We start from the raw sequence: 20,610 nt of genomic DNA, 5'->3' as shown, positions 1-20,610 counted from the left end.
AATACATGAAGTACATATAAAATAAGAGTTAGCCTATATATATATATATATATATATATATATATATATATATATATATATATATATATATATATATATATATATATAGCCAAATATAGTTTTTATAATTATTAATTGCTGTTCCCCTTCCCAGAAACCGTTTGAACGTCAAATGGAACATGAGCATGAATTTATACTTATGGCTACTACGAGATGGACTTTGCCTCTTCTTGTCAATCCTTTACCCTAATACGTCACTTGCCCATAGAATTACGCACATCCTTTTCTTACAATAGTACTAATGCGATTTTGCCCTCTTCGTCTCTTTGAAGAAAACATAAAGACGACTCACTCTGAAGAACTTCACCTGCTGCTATCTTTATTGAAACTGCTATCTTTATTTGAAGTTCTCTCGCGACCGTGCGCGCGTGAAATGTCTCCAGAGATGAAGTTTGGCGCGCTATCTTATGAAACATTAAAACTATTTAACCGACAGAAGTGGCGTATGTTTTCAAGACATTTATCAAATTTAGAAGACAACTTCATTGCCGCCGATATAGGCGAAGAGTCTCAGTAAGACACTACAGGTGCTTAACGGACCGTTTCAGATGGAGACCGTCACATGAGATCTGATGTCATACGGGACGCTCGCGCGGCGGAGGCAGCTGCTCTCGTGAGGTGGCAGTCAGTCAGTCATCAGTTGAATTGGAGCGGGCCAAAGAAATCAACGCATTGCGCACAGACATCATTGTTGTTTAAAAACCTTGGGATTTTCAATTTAAATTTGGAGTTTGCAGTTTATAATAAGGTAAGTCTTTTATATTTTATGTTTTACCAACTGTGTAAACATAAATGTTTTGGAGAAAAGTGCAATACAGAATCAGATATCAGCATATATGCACTGTATCTATTTTTTTTTTTTTAAAACAGATGCATACTGAATAATTATGTTGGTTAAACTGTCAGTATATATTCCCTTCGTTTAGCTATGTATTTTTTTTATGATTATTTTACCATTTTTATGCAATCTGTATTCTAAAGCGACTGAACTTTTCCAATGACTTGGTTAGACATTTGCTCTCATTTTGCAAATAAACAGACGATGGACAGCAACGTGGTGCAGATTTTTAAGGAGGACAAATGCCCCTCATCGCACCTCGAGAATTGTTTACCCAACTTCACATGGCAGTCTGCTGTCTCGGACATTTATAACTATTCACTGAATGAAAGCTGGACGAACGAGCAGGAAACTATGTCTCCTATTATTCCGATCATCACTGCCGTGTATTCCGTGGTGTTTGTTGTAGCACTAGTGGGAAACTGTCTGGTGATGTATGTCATTATCAGGTAAGAAACAGCATTGTACTAAAATATACTGCCCTGCATTGATTATACAAGTGACTTTAAATATAATTTAGAAAATATGTATCTCACTTTTTAATAGACTTATTCGTTTATAAACAGTCATATGAGACGTTTTTGATGGGATAGTTCGACGAAATACCTGTTTTACGAAAAACATTTAGTCAAGTCCTCATTGGCAGTTTGGCTCCCCTCAGTGGATTGAAATATGAAGGCACAATGCAGTCAAAATTACCTTGACATACAGCTTACTGCTTTGAGCAAAGACTGTATCTGCTCACATTCTGTGTATAGACGAATAAAAATCATTCTAAAACAGGGCAGTCATGTATATGGCACTTTAATATCGCACAATTTATGTGCTGTGTAAAGGTGGTATTATTTGTATTTTAAAACATTTGGGATAAAAAAGTTTGTGCTTGTTAAATAATGTATCTCAGCACAAGCTGTCATGCTGCAAATCGCACTGATGGGTTGTTTTTCAATTATTTTGCCACTCTGTGGCTCACTCGATTTTTCCCAACAGATACACTAAAATGAAAACCGCCACAAACATCTACATCTTTAACTTGGCTGCTGCAGATGCCTTGGTAACCACCACAATGCCCTTTCAAAGCACAGATTATCTGATGAACTCCTGGCCATTTGGAGAGGTGGTGTGTAAGGTGTTCATCTCCATCGACTACTATAACATGTTTACTAGTATTTTGACCTTGACCATGATGAGTGTGGACCGTTATGTGGCCGTCTGCCACCCTGTCAAGGCCCTTGATTTCCGGACACCGATGAAAGCTAAGCTCATCAACATCCTCATCTGGGTGCTGTCCTCGGCTGCTGGGATCCCTGCAATGGTTCTTGGCAGCACTCAAACAAATAATGGTAGGGATGAATGATATATACTGTATACACTACAATTCAAAAATGTGGCATTGGTAAGCTTTTTAAAACGATTTTTTTAAAGAAATATCTTATGCTCAGTTATAAATAACTGTTTCTATTTTACTGTCTTTTAAAATGTTATTCATTCCTGTGTTGGCACATCTAAATTTTCAGCAGTCATTACTCCAGTCTACAGTTTCACACGGTCCTTCAGAAATCATTTTAATATGTTTATTGGGTGTGTAAAAACACTATCTATCTAGCTGTCTATCTGTCTTTCTATCTGTTTATCTGTATGTCTGACTGTCTATCTATAAATCAGTGTGTTATAATCAGTAGTGGCATCTAATTATCATTTAGGAAGAAATCCAAAATATCTTACGGTAAATGATGGCACTGTGAGTTCTCTACTCCATCCTAATATATTTATTGTTCCTTCCCACAGGCTTCATTACGGCACAGATGATCAAGCTGTCCTCACTTCTGATTAATAATTAACCGCCGTTGTTATATTTCTTCTGCAGGCACTACAGAATGTGCTCTGCAGTTTCCAGACCCGTATCTCTACTGGGACACATTGATGAAGATCTGCGTTTTCATCTTTGGTTTTGTGGCTCCTCTCCTCATCATCACGGTGTGCTACACGCTCATGGTCCTGCGTCTCAAGAGCGTACGTCTGCTGTCTGGCTCCCGGAAGAAAGACCGCAACCTGAGACGCATCACTCGTCTAGTGCTGGTTGTGGTGGCTGTGTTTGTGGTGTGCTGGACGCCCATACACATCTTCATTCTAGTCAAAGCTCTTTCGCCTGGAGTGCCGGAGACCACTGCGGTCATGGGGGCATATTTCTTCTGTGTGGCGCTGGGATACACCAACAGCAGCCTGAACCCCATCCTGTATGCTTTCCTTGATGAGAACTTCAAACGCTGCTTCAGGGACTTCTGCTGCCCAGGTCGGACCACAGGGGATGGGCACGGCGTCAGTCGGGTCAGAAGCACTCTTCGTGAGCACACGTGCCCAGCAGAGGCCAAAGGGGACAGAGGCAAAGGTCGGCCCGTATGACTAGCCGTGGAGCTGTCGTCATTTCATGGTCAAGAGGACTCAAATGACCTGGGACTGACACAGATCACCACCGCCATCTGAGGAAGAGATTCTGCCCTTTGTCTTTAGAAGAAATGGGCTAACTATTTCTAGAGGAAAAAGGGATCTTTTATCAAAATCATTTACCCCTTTCAGGCATACAGACTTGACTGGAAAATTACCGGCAAATTGCTGTAAAGAGATCATGTGTGCGCAGACCCTTTAAAAAAAAAATCGTTCCAGCAATTTACTGGTATGAGAAGTTGTAACATTACCAGTAAATTGCCGGAATGATGCTGTGTGTGAACGCAGAATGAAAACGAGTTAGAGAGAGACGTCTACTCCTGGCCAATCCAGAGCCGATTAAATTCAAACTTTAATGGATGTAAGATCAGTCATAATATTCTGACACAGATGGCGCATTTAGTCCATACTGTGTATTTCAGTTTGAAGTCGTCTAATATGATGTCTCTGGGCCAAACGAAGCTGCATGAATGTGAACGTTTGACACAAAAATTAAAACATTTTCTCGTTTTCCCCTCCATGTTTACAAACACAACACCGGGAGGCACATTTACATTTAATTTTGCCATTAATTTCCAGTTTTGGAATTTGAAACCAATGTGTGAATGGTGCTTTACTGGAAAATGATATAATGTGAAAACACCAACCTACTGAAATTTTAAAATATGTTTTATGCTTTTATAATATGCTGACAACCACCAAAAGCACAAGATGGTAATTAGAATACCACATGATGAATCAAAGCTTATCACAGCTTTTCCACAAGGGGTTAATATTAATATGAATATACAGAAGACTTACATGACTCTAAAATAATGCAGTAAACATTGTTTTACTGACATAAAACCCTAATGTACATAACTTATAAGAAAAGAACTAAGCCATCAAATGTGAAGTATCACACGGGAATGTCAATTTACTTTTTTTTAACTGTTAATGATAGGATCATTTGTGTTTTATTTTTTTTACTTCCGCAAACTGTAAATTTATCAACTGTCCCATTATTAATTGCTCCTGATATATAGTAAGGGAATTACCCTTAAGAAATCACCAGGTCTTTTCCCGTTAAAATATGATAATGTTTTATAGTGTATCACCTCATTCAGATCTAGTTTATTGGTTTTTTTTTTGAATGTCCATTGACCAAGTATGTGATTAAAATCTGGTCCCTCACAATCAAACCTCATGCTCAAAGATCCTTTTGCGTAATATGTCCTTTGGGATATATTAGGCACTATATTTCAATTCTAACTTTTAGTTTCACTTGAGTAGATATTAAAAAAAAATTGTGTAGCCAAAAACTGCAAACTGTATGTATGTGTCTGTTTTTGATCTGTAAATACATACATTTACACAGTGCCCTCCACTAATATTGGGCAAATATATGAGAAAATGCTGCTGTGAAAATAAATCTGCATTGTTTATTCTTTTGATCTTTCATTCAAAAAAATTAGCATAATGCTTACCTATTATTGAAATAAAACAACTAGAGTCCATTTCCCAAGATAACAGCTCTAAGTTTTCTTCTATAATGCCCGAAGAGTTTTGAGAACACCTGATAAAGATCAGAGACCACTCCTTCATGCAGAATCTCTCCAGATCCTTCAGATTCACAGCTCCATGTTGGTGCTACTTCTCTTCAGTTCACCCCACTCATTTTCTACAGGGTTCAGGTCAGAAGATTGGGACGGCCATGACAGAAGCTTCATTTTGTGCTCAGTGACCCATTTTTGAGGTTAATTTTGATGTTTGTTTTTGGATCATTGTCCTGTTGGAAGATCCAACCACAGCCCATTATAAGGTTTCTAACGGAGATAGTCAGGTTTCATTTTTTTTTATCTTTTTGTATCTGATTGAATACATTATGCCATGCATCTGAACAAGACGTCCAGGACCTCTGGCAGTAAAACAGGCCCACAACATTAAAGATCCAGCAGTATATTTAACCCTGGACATGGGGGACTTTTTATCCCTGTTTGAACTAAACCCATCTGGTGGGTTTGCTGCTCAAAAGCTCTTTTTTTTTTTTTTTTTTTTGTCTGACCATAGAATCCAGTTTCATTTGCAGTTCCAGTCGTGTCTGACAATTGAATAAGCTGGAGTTTGTTTCTGGAAGAGCGAGGATAATTTTTCTTGAAACCCTCCCACACAACATGTGGTGATGTAGGGGCTCTTTGATTGTTTAGGCTTTCAGACCCCAAGTCTTAACTTATCTCTGCAATTCTCCAGCTGTGATCTTTAAAGAGTGTTTGACCAATGAAAATCTCCTTCTCACCGTGCTTTAGGATGATATAGACGTCCTCTTCCCTGATGATAAAATGGGGATTTTCATTGCTTTAGTTTTTTTCTTACTGCCTCTTTCTATTTTGTGAAGCTCAACAATCTTATTGGATTTGGCCTTTGTGTCCTCATATTTATAATCCTGTGGAACAGGAAACCATGGTTGGACCATTTCATGCTTATAGTCACCCTGGTGTGCTAAAACATGTAAATATCAATGTTAATATATTACAGAGATTTTTTTACTCAAAATAATTTATAGGGGTGCCAATAATTGTGGCCAACATGCATTGGAGAACTACAATTATTTCATCTTTAGATTTTCGCCCCACTTTCAATTGTTTTACTTCAAAGATATGTTAATTGTGTGAATGAAAGATCAAAAGGATAAACAATGGAGATTTATTTTTACAGCCACCTTTGCTCATATTTAACAAGGGTGCCAAATAGTGGAGGGCACTGTATGTATGTATCTCAATGTATAAATCAATGTATATTAATCAACAGTGTCACATAATTATCACTCAGGAAACTATATATCTGTAATGGTAAGGGTAAAACGATTTAGTCTACAGCAGTTTAAGTAAAGTGAATGTAGTGTTTTCAGAACTGCTTACTGTTTGACAAGTGCTTTATATTATCCGTATTTGATTTAGATTGAAGGATTATATCTGAAAAGGATTATGAATGATTATGTATGAAGGATTATGTATTTTAAGTAGATCTAAGTTGCCTTAGAGGGAGTCTACAGATTTATATGTTGTTGTTTTTAGGGAATAGGGCTTTAAAACAACCAACAAAAGGACTGAATCTACTTCTTGTTCATGCTTAATACAATGTATTATCTTTTCTATAGACCTACAAAAAAGATGTACATCTCAATTGCATGTTTGACAATGAAAATGTAGTGATTTCTGAGTAATGTTTATGTAAATGCAATTTATGATGAAAAGGAAATACAAAATCAGTTCCGTGGTAGAAAACAGTTCAAATGTACATTGTTTTTGACATTATTGATGTAACAGTTGATTTTTGTAAGTATTTGTAATGTAACCTTTAGGTTGTAAAGGCAATACGCCTTGACATTTGTAAAAATGCAATCTTTTACTGTAGTTCTGTTCCTTTATTGTGACATCATCAGTGCTCTTGCCACAACAGTATAGGAATTGCTCAATTCTTTTGAAAAATGTAATGCCCTTTGTGCCTTTGGTTTTTCATAAATCAATATATATGACATTTTTGCTAATATTTGGTCATCTAAGATGCTTTATGGTGTTGTAAGACAATGAAGTGCAGAACGAGAGAAGTTTCTGTTAGTTCCACTGTACTTTCATTAATGTGCACTATTATATCACAGCAGATTTTAAATGTGTTAGCAAGTTTTGTTTCTCAGCTGGTGTTTCAATATGTGCAATTTTTGAAGAAAAAAATAATAATTTGAAATGAGATGAACTTTGCTATGCCATCAGTTGTACCTTGCTTGTATAATATTACCTGTATTTGAAAACTATATTGTCAATAAATTGAACTGTAAGAATCAGTGTTGAGATCAGTCATGTGCTGTTCAGAGATGTCAGTCATGGGGTTGTCATCCATCACGACTGAATGATGCATCCGAAAAATCATTTAAGACAACAAAGCCAGATGAAAGAGGCGCAACCACGTAACAAAGCCAGTATCCCCATGGCAACTTATTGTGCATCTTATAGTCTATTTCAAACAGCAAGAGACACATTCTTTTTTCCACACCTTTGATGCTTGTCAGCATTATGAGAACATCTCAGATATGTCAAAAAGGAAGACATGATAATCAATGGACACTGTCTATAGCCTTAATTCAGAAAAAAAAAAGGAAGAAGATTTACTCTCTGTAAACTGGTGATATTTTTTATGAAATATTATGGAATTAATATAAAACATCTGGTTAAGATTACATAAATGTTCAGTTTATCAAAAGATACTGTGACTTTCTTTCTTTCAGTGAACATCAAAGGAGATATTTAATAGTCCAAATACAAGTGGATACGAACCATTCTGCTAAATTTCTCACTCTTTTTGGAATGTAAACTTACAGAATTTACAGTCCTTGTAAACATGCATTAAATATTTTTTCATACAACATGCTTTGAAAGTTAAAATGATGGAAGGCTTCAAGGAACAGAAAATGAGGGGTTCTATTTACAGAGTTGTCCAGAACCTTGTCAGATTATGTGCACATTAACAGTTTTCAGAGACGGTTCTGTCAGTACCCAGTTAAATCTAGTTCTTGGTAAGTCTGATGAAGTGTTAACGTTGCCATGGTAGACATTAATGGATAAACATAGCGCTTCAAGGTCACGCTGTGAAACTGTGAAACATCTGTTTATCAGAACAGCCCCAGAGAACGAACATGTAGCCTACAATTCATTTCCATAGAATCTGTGTGTAATTACAAATATATTGTGAGAGAAAATTACTTATCTGTACTTACACCCTCCATAATGTTTTTTTTTTTTTTTTTCAATTGAAATGCTAGTCTATGTTTCCTGACTGGAATGGAGTGAATTTACATCATCAGATCATGGTGGTTAAATAAACATGATAGGTAATATGTACCTGAATGTTGCTAAAAAATAACATTAAAAAAATGTTTTTTTTTTAATGCAGGAGTCACATGTCTCAGATTGTCTAATGTAATTAATCAAATTCATTAATTTATAGATAACTGAAATTAAAAACTCAATATATTTGATGTTCAAAGTTTAATTACGCATAAAAACAAAAATAATTATTATTAGGCCTATTATTTACAAATTATAATAATAGCCCAATTCAATTATAAGTGATGATCTTATCAAATCAGTTATGAAATATAGGCTATCAACCTGATAATAATAAACCAATGGTTGCAATGTTTAATGAGGTAAGTTAACCATTTATTTATTCGTTCGTCTCCTTATATTGGCTGGTTTAAAAAGATATGTGACGATACAATTTCAAGGGGAAAATGAGACGAAAGAGAAACATATACTTCAATAACCTAAGAAGACCTGAATTTAGGGAATTTCTAAAGCTTTACCATTGGGAACCAACAGAAAAACAGCGGATGATAATCTTCAACCGTGACTTTTATTATGGTGTGTACTGTATTCTACGACCAACCGGAACAAGCCCGCTGTGATCAGCATTCAGATACGTTAACAAAGTAAATAAGTGTCAGTCCCGTTAAAATGAACCGAATTTTCGGACGGAGCAAACAAACGCCTATTCCTAACCTTTCTGACTCCATAGGCAATGTAAGTAGTGTATTGCTGTGACTGTCTCCCAGAACACGAGTGCAGCATCCTGATTGGTGTTTGCATGTCAGACATGGATGTAACGTTACTGTGGATGCTGTGTGCTGTTCCCATTATAGGTGGATACTAGGATCGAGTCGATCGATAAGAAAATAGCGAGAATCGACGCAGAGCTAATGAAGTATAAGGACCAGATGAAAAAGATGAGGGATGGACCCTCAAAAGTAAGCATCAAAAACTCGAGTTCATGCAATGATGCACCTATTCTAACAACAGTATACATGCAGTTGAGATCCAATTTTTCAATACGTTATTATCAACAAAACAACCTATTAATTAATTGAAATTTTTAATTGAAAAATAATAATGAATGTCTTAGTTTTGTATGTCCTGCTATGATAGCAGAACTCGAGCCATTATAAATTTTCTATCATTGAGATACTTTAATAATTTTTATTCATATTTTGAATTCGTTTTTTTTTTTTTACTTTTTTTTTATTTAAAGGGATAGTTCACCCAAAAATGAAAATGTAATGTCTATCTGCTTACCCCCAGGGCATCCAAGATGTAGATGACTTTGTTTCTCGAGTCAAGAACCTGTTGCATCGTTTTTTTCGGTTCACCATTTCTTTCGGACATGACCGGTTTGAGAGCTTGAGTTATGATAAGTTATGATAACTGACTTTATATATTTGAATATGTATTTTTTTTATCCCGGCTTGGGACAATAAACTTGATATCATTACGTCATTGCGAATGATGTCATTATGTCAGGGCGTAAAAGAACCAATTATTTTTGAAACAGTTCATTACAGTTGATCAACAGTTCATTAAAACGAACAGACCAAAGAACCGGTTCATGGAAAAGAACCAGACTTCCCATCACTAGAGTGCGTTCTCCTATGCGCGTTCTGAGAAGCAGGCGTGTGAGGTGTCTTCTTTTTCTTCTTGTTTTATGGTGGATCGCAGACAAATAAGTGCATTACCGGCACCTATCTCTCAAGTGGACCATTGACACTCTATCCACAATCTCAATTAGGAGTGTCAATGGTCCACTTGAGAGATAGGTGGCGGTAATGAATCAGAGTTAAAAATCAATATAAATATTGTTCAGTTTCTTGCACAGACCGATCATTTTTCTCTTAATACAGCAGTGTATCATGAACCGCAGGGTTTCATTTGGTTCTGTTTGTGTATGTTTTTATTCGTTTTATTGTATGTTTAAGCTGTTATTCCCATCCACTTACATAATAAGACTACAACGGTTTGAGTGAAAAAACTTGGTTTGTGTTATACTAAAGAAACAAAGTCCCCTACATCTTGGATGCCATAGGGGTAAGCAGATAAACATCACATTTTCATTTTTGGGTGAACTATCCCTTTAAGGCTTAAGTCATTTTGTTGAGTTTTTGTCTTTTTCTTTTTTAATTTTACTTTGTTATTGAAGTAACGTATAATACATTACTACTATTATACATTATATTATCTTTAGAAGTTTTCAAGTTCACAAATTTACTTTATTATATGTGGTCTCAGATATTTGGACCCCACTATAAAACATTCAGAGTTCTGAAATTAATAATCTCTTTACAGAATACAGTGAAACAGAAGGCAATGAGAGTGCTGAAACAAAAGAGAATGTGAGTTTTTCCCTGTACTAATATTCATTTGTAATTGTGAAATGTCTATTTCAGTATCTAAGTTTATGTTTTATAATAATAATGTTAAATTATTTTCACTATCTTATGCAGGTATGAGGGTCAAAGAGATCAGCTTTCCCAGCAGTCATTTAATATGGAACAAGCCAACTATACAATCCAGTCTTTAAGGGACACAAAAACAACAGTAAATTTGTATTATTATCCAAATTATTCCAAGCAATGTTAATGCATAAAATTTTTGTTTGTTTATTTATTATTTAAGATCCAATTTTTTCTAATGTGGTATTTTCCTAATATATTCATGAGAACAGCTCATGAAAGTCAAAAATCCAGTATCTCAAAATATTAGAATATTTACATTTGCGTTTCATTAAATTATCATCCCTTCATTATAAATTCTGGGTATTTTTTGTTCTTTGAAACCACAATAATGGTTGTCCAGAAGACAATTATTGACACCTTCCACAAAGATAGTAAGTCACAGAATGTCATTACTGAAAGGGCTGGCTGTTCACAGAGTGCTGCATCAAAGCATATTAAATGCAAAGTTGAATTTGGGTAGGAAAAGGTGCAAAAGCAACAGGGATGACCACAAGCTTGAGAATACTATCAATCAAAGCCGATTCAAACACTTGAGAGAGATTCCCAAGGAGTGGACTGAAGCTGCGGTCAGTACATCAAGAGTCTCCACGCTCAGATGTCTTCAGGAAAAAGGCTACCAAGCCAGCACATCAGAAGAATCTTACCTAAGAAGAAAAATAATTGGAATGTTGCTCAGTTGTCCAAAGTCCTCTTTTCAGATAAAATAAATAAATAAAATATCAAGGTTTGGAGGCTGGAGGAAGACTGGAGAGGCACAGAAACCAAGCTAATTGAAGTCGAGTGTGAAATTTCCAAAGCCAGTGATGATTTGGGATGCTGTGACATCTGCTTGTGATGGTTTATTGTGTTTAATGTGTTAATTTGCTGACAAGCTTTATGGAGATGCTGATTTCCTTTTTCCAGCAGGACTTAGCACCTGTCCACAGTGCCAAAACACTTCCAAGTAGTTTGCTGATCATGATATTACTGTGTTTGATTGGCCTGCAAACTCACCTGACCTGAACCCCATATGGAATCTATTTTCATGAGAAAGATGAGAAACAATCTCTCCAACAATACAGACAATCTGAAGGCTCAATAGTGCCTCAGCAGTCCACAGTCTGATCACTTCCATGCCACACCTCACTGATGCTGGAGCTTGTGCTAAAGGAGCCCCGACCAAGTTTTGAGTGCAGAAATGAACATACTTTAAAGAACTTGAACTTTTCTATTTTGCTAATTCATTTTGTGTCCATATTATCAGTACTAAAATATGAAATTATTATTATTTAATTTTTTATTTAATTTATTCATTCATCCTTATTCATTTTAACTGTTAGATTCTACATATGTTTTATTGTTTTGTAGGTGGAGGCAATGAAGATTGGAGCAAAAGAAATGAAGAAAGCATATAAACAAGTGAAAATGGATCAGATTGAAGTATATACACTAATCATTTTGATATTGGCTGTTTTAAAGCAGTGTTTTTGATTGATGATCAGTGGTAATAAAGTACACTTTCATTACTCTTCTTTATGACTGATAGGACCTGCAGGATCAACTGGAAGACATGATGGAAGAGGCCAACGAGGTGCAGGAAGCTCTCAGTCGCAGCTATGGCACACCAGAGATCGATGAGGATGAACTAGAAGCAGGTACTTCTGTCTGTCTCTGTGTGTGTGTGTGTGTGTGTGTGTGTGTGTGTGGAGCTTAGAGCTTCACTTTTTTCTCCTCTACAGAGCTGGATGCTCTGGGAGATGAGTTACTGCTGGATGATGACAGCTCTTACTTAGATGAAGCCTCGTCTGCACCCTCCATTCCTGAGGGAATGCCTAGCGACACTAAAACCAATAAGGTATAGATTGAATTAATACATTTTCAATGACAAAATCTTCATATTCATTATAATTCGTCATTATTTGTCTTTGTGATTTACTCAGTGCATATATGTATTTGTATCTCTCAGGATGGCGTTCTGGTGGATGAGTTTGGTCTACCACAGATCCCTGCCACATAAGAATCTGTTCTCTGAAAAGTGTTTTTTTTTGTTGTTTACAGCTGGAGGAGGAAGTTTTTCTTGTGCTGGTGGTATTGAACATGTTTTATTCATTGCCCAGTCTAGCACATAGTATTGTTACTTCAGTTTAATGTTTAACATGATCACATGAAGTGTGGTTTTCCAGGTTTATTTAGAATTTGGTCATGTTAACAACTGATTTTCATAACCCAGTGAATTCTGATGAGATTACAGTTTTTACAGTAGATATCCAAGTAAAACTCCTGGAATATCCATTCATTAATCAGAGTGTTGGATTATTAATTTTCCATTATCTAAACATACCTTTATAGTAATGCATGTCCAAACGAAAATTAGATACAAACAGTTTGGGGATAGTCAAGTTATTGAAGAAATATATTTTTAGAGCATGGAGATTTTTTTTTTCTCCAAAAACATTACATTAAAATAACTCATTACATATTAACTTATTAATTATATTAATTACATATAAAAATATTATTCTTAATAGTAATTTCACATTTTCCAATTAATATTATTGTCTGTATGCTCTTGTTAAGATGGAGTGTGTCTTGCTTCACGCTAGACTCTGAAGCTTGAATTGTTGACACTGATCAAGTATTTCAAGTTCACAGTTCTGGGAAGCATGAATGAAGAATCTGCACGGAGCAGCCATCAGCTATTCGAAATATTGCTTGGATTATTAAAATGACCTGGTTTTATTAATAACAAACTTCATTGTTAGTTATGCATCAAGATCTGAAATATTTTGAAATGTGAAATGCATCACTGGAGTCTGTAAGAGATGCAATAAATGGTGGTATTTGAACACAGCTGAGCATTTTTGTGGCTATTAGTTAGGCTATTAATGCAGCAATAACACATTTTAGAAGAAAAACAAACAGAACAAGAGGATAGACTGAACAAGAGGTATTACAGTCACATTAATTACAAAAATATTTTTTTGCATTTACAAAAGTTTGATCAAAATGTTTGTGTAGTTTGATTTACCAAAAAAAAACTTTTCCTGCGTATATGGTATTTTCCTAATTGAATAATAATTGCATAATGTATTGTTTTTTTTTACATTCTAAAATGACATTCTCAAAAAACAAAAAAAAAAACAAAAAAAAAACAGCTCAGTTATCTATTAGCTTTAGCCCATTTCAAAGTAAAATAATTACCTGTGTAAGAAAATAAATTGTACTTTAAGAATCAGTGGTGTCTTGTTCATCTTGTTTTTTATTTTATTTTATTGCAAATATAAACCATTAACTTTAACAAATAAATACAACATTGGATGACTCAAATGCAGAGGTAGTAAATCAAAATTATTGTACAGTTTATACAGTTTCAGAAATGTGACAATTTTGTTTTAGCATTAATATTTTCTAGTGTTATAATTAGTTAATTCTGCATAGTCGGCAAGAAAATAATTATGTCGTTTTGGGAATGTTGAAGGAAATGTACATTTATGAATATAATATTTTCCCAATTAAATAAAAAACAAAAACATTTCCTATATATCTATGCTATGTTTACAATACAAAACTAATAATTTAGAATAAAATTATTTTGACACGTCAGACCAAATTTCCTTAACAAGGGAGCAAAAAAAAGATGATCAATAGACTCAATACTGAAATTACCATAGACAGTAAAAGAAATTACAGACATTACAATTCAAATGAGCATTACCAAATGTGGATGTAATCTCTTTAGTGGGGTATAAATTATGGACTTTAAATGTAGTTATTTTCCTTTTTTGGGGACACAGAATTTATAAGGTAAGAGCCATGTTTTCTTCCAATTATTCTTATCTATTAAAAAATTTCCCTACAGAAGGACAGATGGATCAGGCTCAGAAAGCGGGCGTGACGTACACACATGCGTCACTTCCGGTTGCATGTGTATACATTGTAAAGTTGTGACTCGTTAGCTAATAGTGTGCCGATATGGCGGAGAACACTATGACAGTGACAGTTGCTTATGGTAAAGATACCTGACTACCTTTTTATATTTTAAAACATTAAGATATATCGAAAATAAATGTAGTCGATATTTATATAGAGGCTTTATACGGTACGACAGTGTTGAAGCTAGCTACCAGTATTTGTACATCCCTCTAAACCACAGACGTTTATTCCAATATTAGTTGCATTTTGAGGCTAGAAATGTATATTTTGAATCTCCAGGTTAATTGTAATCGAATTTCGTTTAGCTATTGTTTAAATGTCAATGCTGTATTTGCAGATAACGGTGCCAGTTAGCTCTCTGAATCATTTTGAGTATCAAACCTGTCTTCTTGTTCTCCTTGTCTCAGTCACAACCAAACACAACATCACTTTAACAGCACAGGATGGACATGAACCTCTGTTAAAGGATCTGTGTGAAGCGCTGACAGAAGCCACGGGAGTGCCAGTACCATCCCAGAAAGTCATATTTAAAGGTAACACAGTATACACTCTTCATGTGCTTCATGCGTTACATTTACTCAACTGCAAATGGCCACCTGTGTTTTGGGTATAAACTACGGAAATGATCATTTGTTGAACTCAACAGAATGATGCAGTGTTTGAAATAAAAGCATGGTTAGTCTGTGCCAGTGCAACAGTGACATTGTGTTGTTGAATGCAATAAAATCTGGATGACAGGAATTGTAACATTATGTTGTTCCGGTTGTAGGGAAATCACTGAAAGAGATGGAGGAGCCGCTGTCCAGCTTTGGAATAAAGCAGGGTTGTAAACTGATGATGATTGGAAAGAGGGTAAAATGTGCCATTCGTCAAATCATACAGATAGAGCTGTAATTATTTCTGAATCTGACAAGCTGCTTTATTTTTACAGAACAGCCCAGAGGAGGAAACTGAACTTAAAAAGCTCAAAGACATTGAAAAGTCAGTGGAACAAACCGCCAAGAAACTTGAGAAGGTGGATGGTGAACTCACGGGACTGAAGAATGTATGTGTGACATGGACAAAAATCCATTTATTCCTCTTATCGAACACTGTACTTGTTATATATTTGGCAATATGGTAATTTCATAATTTAATGGATTATTTACAGGGTTTCCTTGCAAAAGAATTGCAAGCTGAGGCTCTTAACAAACTGGACCACAGGGTGAAAGTTGCCTCTGAGCAGTTCATGAAAATCCTAGAGGAAATCGATGGAATGGTAATTGTTTTTTGTTGTTGTTATATTGTTTTTTAAAGTAGGCATGAAAGGAAAATTCTCCTTACCTATTTTGTAAATGCATTTTATTACACTTGGATGTATGACACAACAAGGAAGAAAATATTTGATTGCTTCCATTGATCAGGAAAACTAATTTGTGCCTCTTTATATTGATTATTTACAGAGCTTTCCTGAGAGTTTTAGTGATTGCAGGATGAAGAAAAAAGGACTCGTGAAAACTGTTCAGGTACGATTATAACTTATTAAAGGAATAGTTCACACACAATTTAAATTTGCTCAAAATGTACTGACCCTAAGGCCATTTGAGATGGAGATGAGTTTGTTCACTTGCAACAGATCATCTGCATTGAATGTGCATCCAAACAGCTGATAAAAACATCACAAAAATCCACAAGTAATCCACACGACTCCAGTCCATCAATTGATATCTTGTTAAGTGTTAAGGTGTATGTCTGTAAGAAACAAATCAGTCCTTCAGATGTTTTAACTTTCAACTGACACTTTGGACAAAATACCAGTCCATAATCCATCCAGTAAAAAAGTCCATCCCCATTTGTCCTCTCATATCAAAATCAACCAGCATATTTGTTTATAACCGTTTTCACTTGTATGCAATGCTTGATCTGTGAATATTTCTTTTCTGATTAAGACTAGATTAATTTTTCCACTGGAGAATGTTAGCAGAAAGCAACGGTATGAAGTTGAAAATGTTAAAAAATGCTAATTGATGGACTGGAGTTGTGTGAATGATTGTGATGTTTTTATCAGATGTTTGCACTCCCATCCTGACGGCACCCATACACTACATAGGATCTATTGGCGAGCATGTGATGTAATGCTAAATTTCTCCAAATCTGTGCCGATGAAGAAACAAACCCATTTATGTTATTGGATATAAATATTAATGGGTGAACTATTCCTTTAATATTGCATTTTAATTAAGCACGTTAGACTTTACCATACCCATGACCATTATTTGATATAATTTCTTAAATATTGTTTTCTTTATTTTCCTCGTGCTCAGGGGTTCTTAGCTCAGTGTGACAAAATTGAAGCTGGAATATCAGATCACTTGGCTAAGATTCAGACAAAAAACTTAGCCTTAGCAGAATGATCATGAAGAAAGACTCCAGACATCAGTAGTTACTGGTGCTGTAAATGAAGAACCTCACTGAAAGCTTTGGCACTGGAGGTGGTCCTGCAGTTCGCCCACAACCTACACACGCACCTGTCACGCAGAGAAGAACAGGCAGCATTCGAAACTATTTGATATCATTTCTTATGAGTTAAGATTTTTCATGTTAATATTTGGAAATACTTCTGGCTAGGTTTAAGGAGTTTTGAACATCTGGACTACACTGTTCTCTCTTGAAACTCTGTTATCTAGCCTGACAGATGTTGGATTTATAATCTTATTTTGATCAAAGAGAAACAACTGGTGCTGGAAGAATATCCTTTTAAAGGATCTAAAATAAATAAATGATCGAATTCAATATGTTTCATGCAGTAAAACTTTTGGATAAAAAAAATATACTAAGCAAAATGTTTCAGAATGGATAGTCCTTGTTTTGTTTTTATCATGATTAAATCTCAGGGTGCTTCAAACCACTGGTGGTTTTCCCCATCAATTTCTGTCTAAAATGCTGTTGTGTAGTTATTGAGAGAAATTAAACATTTGAAGACAACTTTTGTGTCATCTCTGTACATTTTTTTCAATTTGTCCTGTTCTGTAAAATCCTATCTCTACTAGGTTTTAATTATATTATGAATTAAAATGTTAAAATACCATTTTTTAATGGTAAAAAAAATGTTGGGAGAAACTTTAAACTATTTTTTTCATAAAATACCCCACATTCTTTAATGAAAATCTGATGAGTTGACTTATTTCAAATTGTTTATTACAAAGGTGTAAATATCCAGCAACTCCAGGCTACAAGGAATAATTCCAGAATTTATTTCTCAACATTTACATACCAGAACAGCATTCATTCATTTTGAGGTTTACCACAGATTACATGTCTGTTTATTTCATAGATATGTACAAGTCTACTGTTTATGAGAAGGTCCAGTAGAGTCCAATGATTTTGCCTTGCTGATGAATATATCCCCTTTGCACTAGCCCATGAATGTGGGGGGAAAGAAGACCATTATACATGTAATAGTGTTACAGTGTAATTTTCATTAGTTTCAGTAGTGTTTGCCCTTTTCCTAATCATCCTTATCTTTAGCACCGTGTTTCAGGATGCGCGTAAATTCTACGTAGTTGAAGTTTCCTTTCTTGTCAATAGGGGCCTCTCTAAACAGCTCGTCCACTTCTTCGTCTGTGAACCTGTCTCCCATAGTGGTCAAGAGCTCCCTCAGGTAGTCCTCCTGAATAAAACCTAGGAAAAAGGAGGCAACCCATTTAATAATAACCTAACAAATGTTTATCAAATACAGCATATAATCCTTTAATTTTGATACTTCAGACTAATACATATCGCCAGTGTTACTGTTCATGCTTACCCGTCCCCTCCTCATCAAAACAACCAAATGCGTTTTTGATAACATCTTCAGGATCTGTGCCATTAAGCTTCTCTCCAAACATTGTGAGGAACATGGTGAAGTTAATGGGACCAGGGGCTTCATTCATCATTGCCTCCAGGTATTCGTCTGTGGGGTTCTTACCTAACAACGAAATAACTTATCAGTCAAAAGCAGTTTGTATTTGATTAAATGTATCTTTTAAAGTGATATTTCACCCCGAAATAAATTCCAGAATAAAATTCTTTATTCTGCTGAGCACAAAAGAAGACATTTTGAAGAATGTTGTTAACTAAATATTTTAGTGCTGTCAAACGATTAATCGCATTCAAAATAAAAGAGTTTGTTTACATAATGTGTGTACGGTGTATATTTTATGTGTATATACACAAACACACTCCTAGAGGTGACACACTCATAGAGGTGAAAAAAAGGAATGCAAATAAAACTCTAAATGACTTGCAATATATTGATTTTCTAAAGATAGTTTCTACCTTATTAGTGTATATATATATATATATATATATATATATATATATATATATATATATATATATATATATATAAAATTTGTTTATTAAGAGCTCAGTTTATGCTAATTTTTTATAGCATTTATGTAAAGAAGGTGAAGAAAAAGTGTAGTCCATTAGAAAGAAGCTGGGTCATTAAGGGCCAAGGATAAAAGATTTAACCTTTCTGCCTCGCCAACTCTATTGGGTCCTCACCTAATGAAGCCAGCATGTCATGCAGATCCTCCTTATCAATGAAGCCATCGCGGTTCTGGTCGATCATGTTGAAGGCTTCTTTGAACTCCTGGATCTGGGACTGGTCGAACATGGCAAACACGTTCGACGTGGCCCGCTGGGGGCGCTTTTTGGTGGTTTTTCCCTTAGCCCTTTTGCTAGACATTTTGCCAAATCTGTAATATGAAAACTGAAATAGAAGAGACGTATGCTTGTTAGGCTTCTCCCTGAGTGAAAAACGTTCAGCAAACATTATACGAATGTATGAGTTATCAAAAAAGAAGGACGAGAAGTCATTCCGCACCCATGTCAATATAAACTACAGTGACTTTTGGTTTATTTTTTTTATCAACTTACTTTTAAGACAAACAAATTACTGTGTATATAAAACTGTGGTTATGAGTTTGTTTTGCTAACTGTGTTAACATTAGCTGAGCAGCCCACAAGCTAACTATCAACAACAACGGAGTAACGTCACGTTACTTAAAATTTTTATAGCTGACGTTATGTTTATTTTGATAGGTTATTTTAGTTCCTTCGTCCACATTCAAATATAGTCTTAATATAGTCACAAGAGTACTTGTGGTCAATGATAAAGCTTGTTGTGCTGACAGGACGCGGCATAACACATAATTACAAATAAGATAACTTAGCTAGCAACGGAGCTGTTTGACTTCAGTCTGTCGTTTGTAATACACATTCTAAAACTCTAACATCAAATAAAAATATCTCTATCTAGATTTAGACCCTGATGAAGTAAATCGAGTAAAATGTCACATACCTATTCCGGTAATAAAACAAAACAGAAAAAGACAGGAGGACACCTAAACAACGACTGCCACGCTGGTTACTGACGACTCACCGCACCCCTCTGTAGATTAGTGCAATGGTAAAGTCCCGTCTACAGATCATTACATCAACGACTGGAATAGCCCATGTCTTATACTGCAGGGGCAGGTTCAAATGATCAAAATTAGGAAGAATGCCCGAATGACAGTTAAATTAGTCAATTGTTACAAAAAGGTAACGTGTCGATGTCATTAAAATAATGGATTTTTTATTACATAAAGCTCATTTGAAAATATGTTTGTTGAATATTTTAAGAAGATTTAAGATAAAATTAAGAAGAATTTAAGTTTTCTAAAATAGATTTTATATTAGGCTAATATAATACATGCGTTAAATAAAATATTCATAGGCTATGCTTTTATTAGGAAAGCAGAACGTTCAAGTAAGAAACACCGAAAGGGACAGCAAACAGTTTGAAAACGTGTCATAATCAATACCATATATATCTTAGATATCAATATAGTTGTTATAAATTATACGACAGTTAACTTTAGTTTCGAGCCTGTAATTTTAATTGTGATTATTTTGGGACTTTCGTTTGCTGGGAAAATATGATATTGTGGTAAAACAGCAAATTAAAATTGTTTGATAAAATGTTTAAGATAAAAAAAAAACTATATCATACTCAATCACTTATGTTCTA

At 35.0% G+C, this 20,610-nt stretch overlaps 3 protein-coding genes and 1 pseudogene across 3 annotated transcripts; 3 read left to right on the top strand and 1 right to left on the bottom strand.

Annotated features, from left to right (window-relative positions):
* The first annotated feature begins 339 nt into the window (after positions 1-339).
* On the top strand, positions 340-5,369 carry LOC113045523 (kappa-type opioid receptor-like; annotated as a pseudogene).
* Positions 5,370-8,739: 3,370 nt separating this feature from the next.
* On the top strand, positions 8,740-13,490 carry LOC113045522 (charged multivesicular body protein 5-like). Its single transcript, XM_026205929.1, has 8 exons — positions 8,740-8,898; positions 9,018-9,122; positions 10,492-10,538; positions 10,650-10,743; positions 12,009-12,080; positions 12,187-12,295; positions 12,380-12,495; positions 12,607-13,490. Exons 1-8 carry the CDS (start codon positions 8,833-8,835, stop codon positions 12,655-12,657), a joined length of 660 nt encoding a protein of 219 aa, XP_026061714.1. The 5' UTR covers positions 8,740-8,832; the 3' UTR covers positions 12,658-13,490.
* A 1,035-nt stretch (positions 13,491-14,525) lies between these two features.
* On the top strand, positions 14,526-17,537 carry LOC113045519 (BAG family molecular chaperone regulator 1-like). Its single transcript, XM_026205927.1, has 7 exons — positions 14,526-14,649; positions 14,981-15,106; positions 15,343-15,425; positions 15,505-15,618; positions 15,724-15,831; positions 16,016-16,078; positions 16,877-17,537. Exons 1-7 carry the CDS (start codon positions 14,613-14,615, stop codon positions 16,964-16,966), a joined length of 621 nt encoding a protein of 206 aa, XP_026061712.1. The 5' UTR covers positions 14,526-14,612; the 3' UTR covers positions 16,967-17,537.
* A 196-nt stretch (positions 17,538-17,733) lies between these two features.
* Positions 17,734-20,033, bottom strand: LOC113045521 (myosin regulatory light chain 2, smooth muscle minor isoform-like). The gene is made up of 4 exons (XM_026205928.1): positions 19,900-20,033; positions 19,101-19,308; positions 18,358-18,519; positions 17,734-18,233 (listed from the first exon to the last, which is right to left on the bottom strand). The coding sequence occupies exons 2-4, from the start codon at positions 19,282-19,284 to the stop codon at positions 18,061-18,063; spliced, it is 519 nt and encodes a 172-aa protein (XP_026061713.1). The 5' UTR covers positions 19,285-19,308; positions 19,900-20,033; the 3' UTR covers positions 17,734-18,060.
* Positions 20,034-20,610: the final 577 nt, after the last annotated feature.

The sequence above is a fragment of the Carassius auratus genome, chromosome 27, assembly GCF_003368295.1.
Source record: "Carassius auratus strain Wakin chromosome 27, ASM336829v1, whole genome shotgun sequence".
NCBI lineage: Eukaryota > Metazoa > Chordata > Actinopteri > Cypriniformes > Cyprinidae > Carassius > Carassius auratus.
This window is presented reverse-complemented; position numbering and strand designations above follow the sequence as displayed.

Coding starts and splice junctions, on each gene's coding strand:
- LOC113045521 (XM_026205928.1), bottom strand. CDS start 19,284: ATGTCTAGCAAAAGGGCTAAGGGAAAAACCACCAAAAAGCGCCCCCAG. Junction 18,520..19,100: donor TGACATGCTGGCTTCATTAG/GTGAGGACCCAA, acceptor TTTCGTTGTTAG/GTAAGAACCCCACAGACGAA. Junction 18,234..18,357: donor TTTTGATGAGGAGGGGACGG/GTAAGCATGAAC, acceptor CCTTTTTCCTAG/GTTTTATTCAGGAGGACTAC.
- LOC113045519 (XM_026205927.1), top strand. CDS start 14,613: ATGGCGGAGAACACTATGACAGTGACAGTTGCTTATG. Junction 15,426..15,504: donor TGATGATGATTGGAAAGAGG/GTAAAATGTGCC, acceptor TTATTTTTACAG/AACAGCCCAGAGGAGGAAAC. Junction 15,619..15,723: donor AACTCACGGGACTGAAGAAT/GTATGTGTGACA, acceptor GATTATTTACAG/GGTTTCCTTGCAAAAGAATT.
- LOC113045522 (XM_026205929.1), top strand. CDS start 8,833: ATGAACCGAATTTTCGGACGGAGCAAACAAACGCCTATTCCTAACCTT. Junction 8,899..9,017: donor TTTCTGACTCCATAGGCAAT/GTAAGTAGTGTA, acceptor TTCCCATTATAG/GTGGATACTAGGATCGAGTC. Junction 9,123..10,491: donor TGAGGGATGGACCCTCAAAA/GTAAGCATCAAA, acceptor ATCTCTTTACAG/AATACAGTGAAACAGAAGGC.